The sequence below is a fragment of the Cervus elaphus genome, chromosome 33, assembly GCF_910594005.1.
Source record: "Cervus elaphus chromosome 33, mCerEla1.1, whole genome shotgun sequence".
Lineage (NCBI taxonomy): Eukaryota > Metazoa > Chordata > Mammalia > Artiodactyla > Cervidae > Cervus > Cervus elaphus.
The window spans coordinates 21,345,210-21,356,255 of NC_057847.1; the positions used below are offsets into that span (position 1 = coordinate 21,345,210).

Sequence of the window (11,046 nt, forward strand, 5' to 3'; positions counted from 1 at the left end):
AGATTATCATAAGTATACGTGATAGGATATTTATACCATTAATATATTTTTTCAATTTTAAAAAATGTTTTATGCCATTTTAAAAAAAGATTTTATGCTATTTTAAAAAATGTTTCTCCTACCGAATTGCTACTCAAAGATAACAGTATGGTCTGCAAATGAACTAACGGCATACCACGTAGGTAATTTTTATGGTAATTTTTGCTTCCTTTTGCATTCACTGCACAGTCAATGGGTTTGTATTAATCTGATTGGGCTTTTTCTGTTTTGATTTTTAGAACTGAACAATATTTTGGGAGCCCAAGTGACATGGCTTCTACTGCAGAACACATCAGAGACAGGATGAAACTAGTTAGTCTCAAAAGGCAGCAGCTGAGACATCCAGAAATGATGACTACAGAGAGCTAATAGCTGCCTTCTTCCCAGAGACCTGCTGTTCATAATCCCGCATGTCGTCAGCATACTCCAGCATTAGCTACAATACGTTAAGATGCATTTCACAGCCAGGATAAGCCTCATTTCTTTCCATTACACATTTCTCTCCACATGTTAACACCTTGCAATTACCAAGGCAGAATTGTTTAACATGCTTTGAGATCATAGACTCCAAGTATCTCAAAAGAAGGAACTGTAAACATTGCACTGAAAACTTGCTTTAAAGCTTTACCTGACCTGTCAGTTTGTAGACGAACAACTGATAATAAGCTTTGAATGGTGCTAATATGAGTGTAGAAATTCTCTCTATAAAAAATGGTTGCCCTTCCTCCCCAGGTGACGTAGTAAATTTAGACTGTAGCTCAACTGTTATTAGTAGACAGTGGTGTCCTCAAAATTTTGCTTTGTAATTCTCCTTCAAATTTGATTATTTTTATTGTGTCAGTATGAAGAAAAACCTTCAGATTTTTGATATATCATATTCATTAAAATACATTTTCCTATTTGTATTGATAATGTATTAAAAGTTGTTTGTGCTTAATAAAAGGCTTCTTTTAAACACCTTATTTAATTTGGTGGTTATATCCTATTTCCAAACATGAGTGCCTTAATTAAAAGGGCATTCTTAGGCTTGTGAGGATGGTTTAATATTTGTTTTCTCATGTTGGTTGCATGTATTTTAGCCAGGAAATTCATATGTAAGCATGTATATATAATAAATAAGCATGTTTTATCAAAAATATTGTGAAGAAAAGTTTAGATCTTAGTGAACACTCTCATTTTTCTCTTCTTCAACTTGAAAAATGTTATCTAAATTACTGTACCGAAAATATTTTGTCTTTGGGAGAGGAGGGAAAGGCATACATAGTTACTTAAATGTCATCTTCTATATTAGAGTAATCTTTCAGAAACTAAAATAGCAATTGTTAATAACATTTAATTTCTCCTGATAGACTAGAAGCAAGATTCTGGTGTAGTATAATAAAAATTGTACACATCTTTTAGAAATTAAATTTATAAAATGTTAATGCTTTTAAGTTTATATTAAGTTTAAATGGTAAAATACATATAATTTTGTATTCATTTTTGTTTCAGAAAATGTTTTTGAGAAAGATTAAAACCAAGTTTATAGTCTGTGATCAATACAAAATTATGCAAAGTATGCTCTTTTCTTTCCATTGTCTACTGAAATGTCCATGTATCTTCCAGTGGAAAAAGCTCCTTCTGAGCCTGCTGGTTTTTCCAGCCTTCTTCACTGCCAGACTTCTTGGAGAAACCCATGTCCATTGCCCTGCATCCTCAGCGCCTTGCAGTCTGGCTTTCAGAGCCCTGCAGTGCAGTGGTTTGCAGTGGGCTCCAGTTACTGAACTGAGTGATTTTTTTTTTCCCCCAGTTTGCGTTCCTCTCCTTCTCTGCTTCTGCAGCGTTTCTACCATGGAGCAACCTCTCCTGCAGTGTTTCCTCCCTTGACGATGTCATCTTCTGTTGTAACTCAGTCTAGTCACATAACTGTTATTTAAGATGCATCTACTAAAATGTGCTCTCTCAGATTCTGTCTTCAGAATGATTCTGTATATATCCTATCCTTAGGGTATCTTATTTTATCCCGGTGTCCTGTGTTATGTATCTGGTCCGAAATTCTCAACCTGTACTTTCAGCTGCCTACTTGACATTTTCAACTTGGGTGAAGTTATTTACCATATTTTTTTCACCTTTCTCAGAGTAATTTTGGTTTGAGATATAGTCTCTTTTAATGGACATACCAGAAAATCTGGGGGCTACATTCAGCTGCTCCCTTTTATGCTGCCACTGCTTCGGAGATCATCCAGAAAGGCTTTTTCTTTATTTGTTAACCCTTAGTCTTTTAGGGTTTAACTTCTATAAGTATGAATGTTTGTGATTCTTCATTCAGTCTTCTTGACGGTGCTAACCACATGCTATAGTTGTTTATGTCTACCTACTACACTATGAGCTCTTTTGAGGGAAGGAAACTTGTGGGCCTGACTTCTCCCATTCCCAGCATTTTGCGCATTTTGCTCATGGCATAATAGTTACTCTGGAAAAGACCCTGATGCTGGGAAAGATGGAGGGCAGGAGGAGAACGTGACAGAGGATTAGATGGTTGGATGGCATCACTAACTCAATGGACATGAGTTTGAGCAAACTCTGGGAGATGATGAAGGACGGGGAAGCCTGGCGTGCTGCAGTCTGGGGGGTCACAAAGAATCGGACATGACGTAGCAACTGAACAACAATAGTTGCGCAGTTCCCCTGTCTATCTGTTGTAAGGGTTAGTATTAATTCCTCTTGTATTGTAGTCCGAAGTATGTTTTAAACAGATTTCCTAAAGTTAGAATTGACTGAGTGAATCTGCTCATCAGGAAGTCATTTGATAGTTTTAGATACTTAGGTAATTGAGGTAGTTAGTTGTACCCAATATCTATTTCTCATACTGAATTTCACATAATTTTTTTATTTTTTATTAAGACTTTGCCAGAAAGGAACTGGATTCTAAGTAAAGAGACTCCCTTAATTCTACCGTCAACTCCCCTACCTACTGTCAAATGAGTTAATTTTATGTGCCTTAATCTGTCCTGCCTATAGCAAGAGTGAATTAAGGCACATCTGGAAATATTTGTGGTTTGAGTATTTCAAGTGAAGATGATTATGCTTTTAACACATAGTAAATATTGTTGCTTTTCATTTGTAACTTTGCTCCTGCTTTCTGTATGTGTATCCAGATAACCGTAGACATAGTTATGAATGAAAACCAACAATGCCCTAATGTGATTTTTCTTCATGGGATCATAGTTCACTAGAATACCTGTGAAGGAAGTGACTTCAGTCTGTTTGAAAAGACAAGTTCTTTGTAAATCATGAATTAACATTGGCCTGCAAATAGAGAAAGAACCATCATTTTTACTTGGTACAATATAGGCTACAACTTGGACTTCCCCAATGGCTCAGCAATAAAGAATCTGCCTGCTATACAAGAACCACAGGAGACAATGGGTTTGATCCCTGGGCCAGGAAGATCGCCTGGAGGAGGGCATGGCAACCCACTCCAGTATTTTTGCCTGGAGAATCCCATGGACAAAGGAGCCTGGTGGGCTACAGTCCATAGGTCGCAAAGAGGTAGACACGACTGAAACGACTTAGCACGCATGCTACAACTTCCACATTATGTTAACTCATCTCAGGGAGTTACTGAATGTTAATTAGGCTAGCTTAATTTTTTGTTTTGCTTTGAGTTTTTCTTTTGTCTTCATGTCATAAATTTGCTCCTGTGTAAGCTAAGTATCCAAGGACAGTTTAGACATGTATTCACACATGTCTAACCCATCAGCATTGTGATGTGAAGATGATAACTTCCTTTCAAATAAAATTGACTGTATTCCCAGACTTCATTGTTGGTCACCTTATTCTACCATGGTAACTCATTGGTGATAAAATTACTCAGTCTGCCAGCTAAGATGTCGGCAGCTCTAGGCTTCCTTGCTGTGTAGAGGATTGGATACCTCTCTCATGTTATAGGTCTTTAAATTGGCCAGTGCTCCGAAGCATTACCTAGTATTAACGTGTTTGTTTCACTATCAGATGATGTGTGGGGTGTGCTATTTAGAGTATTATTGTTAGTGCATGCTCCTTAATGTGAACATGGCAGTTACTTTTCCGATAGTGCTGAGTAAATCATACATAAACCCATTGTGACAAATGGCGTGATTGTGAGTTAAGTTGAACCTGTCTCTACTGGCTTTGTTTGAAGAAAGACTTCATAATTCTCTACTACATTTTAAGTTCCTTGCCAGAAAGATTGGAAATTACTATGTACTTTTCCTACCCCAACAGGACCATGGTAAAATACTGTGGTTACTAAAAACTGAACATGACTGTAGTTGTTAAAATCGTCCCCATCTTGAGTCTATTGAAAATGCTATAGGAAATTAACATTGGTAAATATCAGTGACAAGAGATATATGTTTGGGATATATTTGTTTAAACCTCAAAAGGAAAAATTATCTAGGGTTAAGAAGGTGGACTAGAATATAGCTGACCAGTTAACCTAATTAGCAAAACTAAGCTAGAGTTAACTTTCAGTTCAAAAAAGAAAGAGCTCCAGTTGGGTGTGGAAAATTTCACTCCTGGTATAGAGGGGCAACAGTCCCCTTGATGAGGGAACAGGAAGTGCGGGTTTAACACCTGACATTAGTTGACTTAGGTGTGTGCTGCAGAAAATCTAGATTTAGCCAAGAAAAATAATAACAAGAATAGTACAGGAAAGGTTGTAAACTAAGGCTAAAATAAGATCTCTAGTGAATATAATGAAAAGAGGTGGAGTTTGAATACTTAAGAATCCGGCTTTGGCATTTACTCACCTGGGTAAAAAATCATTAAACTTCTCTGAACCTGTAAAACAGAGAAATCATATCAAGTAATTTTAAGAATGAAGTATAATTACGTTAAAAATCTGTTGAAAAATAAAATGTTATTCAAAATGGAAGGATGATTATTATTATCTTTCCAGAGTAGAATGGGGAGCATTCTTTAATCATGCTCTTGTCCCAGATGGCAAGCATGGGATCTTGGGGAAAAGGGAACCTTGTCTGCTCACCTCCCAAGACTCCCATTTCCCATCCACTCGATATACTGAAAATGCTGAGGGTGGGGACAGTGAGCTCTGCAGTAAATAACAGGACTTCTAAACCTGACAGATTGACTCTCTTGCGGCAGGATGATAGACCAGCCAGATGGAGGGCAAGGGAGGAGTATCATCTACTTTGAGGTTAGCAGGACATGATACAATTCCACTGAAAAGTAAGAAAGTAAGTAAAAGTCATACTGATGATCTTAATGAGTCAGCACCAACCTATAGAAACAAGAGCGTGAATCTGACCACCACTGGTGCTGTTATGGTTAGAGAAGGGCAATCCTGGTAAGCTTGGGCAGTGATAATAAGAGAGAAAGGCTGGTCCTATAACAGGCTGATAGAAGTATGGTGCTTCATGAAATAGCATAAATACATGGGAATGTTTAATACTGAAAAAGGCTTATAGATGTGATGCTGAGTAATGTGACTGTAATATTTTAAAGCAAACTTGAAAACATGACAGAACTAGTCCGTGTGCTTCAGGAAAAAGCAGAGCCTGTACTAGAACATGAAGAACTTAGAGATCACAGGAAAAGCCAGAACTACAACTATATACTGTGAAAGCAGTAAGTAAAATTATAAAGGAATCAAGATTATTTTTGTTAGAAAATTTTTAGGAGGCAACACACATAATACCATATGTAATTATACAGAAATTCTTGTGCTGTGTACTCAGTCGTGAAGTCATGTCCAACTCTTTGTGACCCTTTGGACTGTAGGCTGCCAGGCTCCTCTGTCCATGGAATTTCCCAGGCAAGAAGACTGGAATGGGTTACCATTTCCTTTCCCAGGGAATCTTCCCGACCAGGGATCAAACCCACGACTCCTATTTCTCCTGCATTGGCAGGCGGATTCTTTACCACTGAGTCACCATAACTAAAAATAGTTACCAGCTTTCAATATTAGAGTAGCATTTTTATGAATCTTTAGTCAGGCTTGTGGAATACTAAATATTTCTGACAAAAGGCTGTAGAAATCTGAAGCCATTCTTAGTGATCCTCACAGTGTCCCCTTAGAAGTATTTACAAGTCAGATGCCATCTCTACATGGTGTCTCCAAATGTGTCATTCCTGGAAAGACAGGAGGATGACTCATGTCCTTCCATTGACTAGCGGGGACCTGTTCACTATAATCAAGCCTTACATGGTGTTTTGGGTCTACACATCTTTTCTGTTATAATTAACTCTGGTTCTTTTTTAGTTTTAAAAATCAGTAAAAATGTGCTTGATTTTTCCCTTTAGAATGTTTTTTCGTCTTAACTCTGCTAGTCTATACAACCAACAAATTTGCTCAGAATAACCATCAATGCATGTATTATTTTCATTAAAGTGTGAGGAGATGAAAAATCACCTTGACAATTTTAAGTCAGCATAGATCCGAGAACTGATTGCTTAACTCACACAGGAATATCCTTGCACAAGCTCTTAAGTTTCTAAGTAGACACTGTTGGGAAGAATTTCTGATTATGAAATCAGTAATGAAATTCTCAGCAGCATTATTTTGTATGCATTGTGCCCTGAATTTTTTCCCTAACATTTTATTATAAAAATTTTCAAACATATAAAAAAGTTAAAATTTTATAGTGTACTCACCACCCAGATGCTAGTTAGCATTAACTGTGCTTTGTCACATGTCTGTCCATCCATCAGTTCACCAATTCAGATTGTTTCTGATGCATTTTAAGTTGCAGAAATCTACACACTTCCTACTGAATACTTCAGTCATTAGCTAGAATTCAGTATTCGCTTACAATTTTACTTTTATTTAAAATTAGCATACAATGAATGCCTAAGTCTTAAGTGTGTATCTGCTGAGTTTTGGTAAATGCATACAGTGCTGTCAAAATATAAAATACTATAAAAAAATTGCCATTTCCAGTCAGTCCTCTACTCACCCACATCCTCCTCCACAGGCAGCCACTCTTTGTTCTACCTTAGATCTTGTGTTCTAGATCTTTGTGTAAATAGAGCCACACAGCACGTATCTTTCTTGAAGGCTTCTTCACTTGCCATGTTTTGGAGACTTATCCACGTGGTTGTGTGTATTAATAGTTAATTCCTTTTTTATTGCTGAGTAGTATTCCATTGTATGACTGTATTACAGTTTATTTATTCATTTTCCTATTTATAAATACCTGGTCTGTTTCCAGTACTGGCGATTGTAAGTGAAGCTGCTATGGTTATTCTTAACATAAGTCTTATGTGGACATAGGCTTTCATTTCTCTTGGGTGAACACCTAGGATTAGAGTTTCTGAGTCAGGGCAGTTCTGAAAGAAACGTCCGTATCTTTTTTTCAATGTGGTTGTGCTGTGCCCTGGATTTTCACTATATTTTGAATGTGTGGAAAACTGTAAACTATTTTTATGACCCATAATCTGAAGTATTAGAAGTGGATTTGGAAAAGAAATGGTATTCTTCACAGTTGACAGTGTTGAAGGACACAAATGTCTGTCTGCCCAAAACAGCTCCCCAGATGGGACCTATCCCTGAAATTTTAGTGTAACTCCTTGAATGATTAAAGTACTTAGCCAAGCATGGTGATAATATTCGCTAGAAAAAACAGCGTTGGTTTGTTATATCACTAACTTTTGCCACCCGTTTTCAGTAGACAGAATAAGACTGATAACAGAGAAGATTCATTCTGTCAATAGGGGTGGAAGGGGTGTTAAAGAACATGTCGTACTAGTTAGTCCCAGGTACAGCAGCGTGAAAGAGAAGCATCTGGACTGAAAATCCCCCAAACGGTGGTCAAGAAACCAGAAAACGGGGTGGGGAGAATTCTACCTCACAATTGTGCTTAGGAAGTAGCTATGTTTTTGCAGGACATTTTAGCCTTTACAAATCAAATCATATTTTCAATATTGTCTTTTTATTCAGTACCACCCAGCTACAGTTATTTCACACCCCTAGTGACTTTTATCCACTTTGTCTTACCCTTCTCACTTGTTCTGTTACATATAGCAGTTACCTGTATAAGCCTGTAAAATTATAATCATATGTATGTTTCCAGTGCTTGTGTTCAAAGATATTTATGTATGGTTCATTCAGTCTTTCTTATTTGATTTTTAAGGGCTGGGATATTTGGCTTCTACTGTAAATCCTTATAATGTTCCAAACACATTGTAAATGCAATAAAGATGTTAAAAACTACTTAATGCAACAGATTTGATATGTATTTCTTTGATATGTTATCACTTTGGACAATAAATTTGGTTTCTGTTACTAATGATCTTTCATGACATCCAGGGAGAATTAAGTCATACTGGTCTCTATAAGATAATCTGATGAATTCTGCATTTTTTAATCATTCAAATTAGATTTTTTTTTACATTACTTTTTTTTCCTATCCATATGCTGTAAAATATTTTATTAAGACAAACTTCAACTCCTTTGTTCTGAACTTATCTGGAGTCTTAGAGACTAAACACACTTGACTTGTGTGCCTCTTTCCCTTGTCAAAGCTCCCATCCTGCCTTCCCACAGGCTTAGCACAGAAACTCAGGACTTTCTGTAAGTCCCATGTCAGAAAGTGTTAGGTTCTCATCACAGTTTTAGTGGTTACATTTCCTTTGTTCTTACCAGTAAGTCCCTTTTTAAGACTGGGAAGGAGAGTGTATTTGGGGTTGGGGAATGCATGTTAGAAGAAAGTTAGCTGTACTTCATATGACACATTCATATTATGCTATACATAGTAGCAGCTCCAGAATGGCTACCAGGAATTTCAGAGGTGCCAGAATTTGGAAGTTGGCAAGCCTTGTTGGATGAAGTTAAGTATACTTGAGTGATAGTTCAACATACGAGCAAGATATATATATATATGAAAAAAGTTCATTTTCCCAACTAGTGTCCACCCCTGTCTCTAGATTTCCCTTTAAACACAGTGAATTCACAAAGTTGTTCCACATTCTGCATAAAATCTACACAAAGGTATTCTCATAAACAAACTCTTATGTGAAAGTTAAAATGAGAGTAAGAAATACCCAGTTTTTCCTGGGACTAGAGAAGAGATAGTGCTAACAACAGCAACAGCAAAAAAGGTGGAAAAACTGAAAACGAAGTGAACAATAAGCAAAAAGCTAGTTCGTGACCATGATTAAAATATAATGGTTAGCAAACCATACTCCCACATTAAATAGCCTTGTACTGCACCAAACTGTAACTTACCCGAAAGTTTAACTTCCACTTAAAGTGTCTAATCTCAAAAAGACTTAATTATAAATATGTTTATGAGTAAAAAACGGACGACAACCCAAAGATTTGAATAAATTTATCCTATAAGTTTAGAATATTATGTTGTTACAGAAGTATGTTTTTTGAAATTAAAATATTGGAAAGGTATTTATGGTATATTATTGAGTGGGAAAAGTTCCAAAACGTATAGAAATGTTATAATCCATTTAAAAATAAAAATAACTATAGAACTTAAATAAATTATCTGAAATGTGGAATTGATAGATCATCATAATTTTCTTATGTTTGTTACTTTTCTGATTTTTCTGTTCAAATGGGTATTTTTAAAGATCTAAATATAAAATGCCTAGCAAGTATATTCTGAAGTATCTGTTGCAACAAGGTGAAGTAGGCAAAAATAGATACGAAAATTGGGGAATGGAATCTTTAAACTCAGTATACTCTTATTTATTTTCAAATGCTACAAAAAGTGCATCTCATTGAAGTCTTAGTATCGGAGGTATGTAGAAGATAACATCATGGATTTGAAAACCTTAAGAATATGTGCGTTAAAGTCTGCTTACATCCCTCTCTTCAGGTCTGTTTCAAGCAAATTATTTTGTATAGGACAATGCTCCATTTTAAGAATGGACAAGCAAAGAAAATACTCTGAAGATTTCAGTAATAACTCTGTTGCTGCAAGTTGATACTAATGAAGCCATTCCTGTATTGGAAGGGTCCTGTTCCTCTATCCCAGGATGATGAGTTACTCAAATCCCTCAAGATAAGTATCTATTCCTAGTCAAAATAAAGACTGGAAGAGAACAGGAATGAGTCAACAGCAGACTTTCCTGTCTTTCTAACCCATTTTATTCTTTATCTAGAACACTCTCAGAATAGGACTGTTAGCTGTACCCACTTGTCTACACGGTTGAGTCTACAGGGAAGTCATATAGTGATGACAGAGCCAGGCTTTCCTTAGACTATTCTGTTAGAACTGGGGACACATTTTCCCATAAGAATGATTAAGTCTTCTTCAGCTACATTGTGGGTTAAGCAGGCTACTCAGTTGGATGACCTAGAAATTTAGTTAGTATTAATTTTGTTTGTTGCAAGTTGTGAACAACTGACCTACCAATAGATTTTTAGAACATATTTATTATTTGGAAACTGATTGTGGTTAACTGTCCTTTTTTGCTTTATTCCTTAAAATTCTGTTAAATATCAGAATAAAGTAACATGGAAGCAACCTAGATGCCCATCAGCAGATGAATGGATAAGGAAGCTGTGGTACATATACACCATGGAATGTTACTCAGCCATTAACAAGAATTCATTTGAATCAGTTCTAATGAGATGGATGAAACTGGAGCCCATTATACAGAGTGAAGTAGGCCAGAAAGATAAAGACCAATACAGTATACTAACACATATATATGGAATTTAGAAAGATGGTGATGATAACCCTATATGCAAAACAGAAAAAGAGACACAGATGTAGCTATTGTTTTTAAATAGTATCTTAGGAAATAAGAAAAATATTAAAAGTAAACCTGCCCATAATTTATCAACGCAAAAAATATAGTTAATGTTTGATGCCCTTCCTTAACCTAACAATATTATATACCATTACTCAACTTTTATTTTCTGCTCTTTATAGTCATTGTAACATAAAAATTTCCCTTTATTAATTTTTCCCAGTGCTAGTCAATAGCTGTGTAATATTCAATAAAAAATAGATACCATAACTATTATTACTATTAGGTAAAATGTTTTATTTCATTCCTTTTTTC

General features: G+C 35.9%; 1 protein-coding gene across 6 annotated transcripts in view; it reads left to right on the forward strand.

Annotated features, from left to right (window-relative positions):
• Positions 1-8,233, forward strand: part of SESTD1 (SEC14 and spectrin domain containing 1) — a 135,986-nt gene extending 127,753 nt beyond the window's left edge. For all 6 annotated transcript variants that reach the window (XM_043894299.1, XM_043894297.1, XM_043894300.1 and 3 more), the window contains one exon: positions 279-8,233. In XM_043894299.1, coding sequence (XP_043750234.1) covers positions 279-408 — 130 coding nt within the window. In that variant the 3' untranslated portion in view covers positions 409-8,233. The remainder of the gene's footprint in view (positions 1-278) is intronic.
• The last annotated feature ends 2,813 nt before the right edge of the window (positions 8,234-11,046 follow it).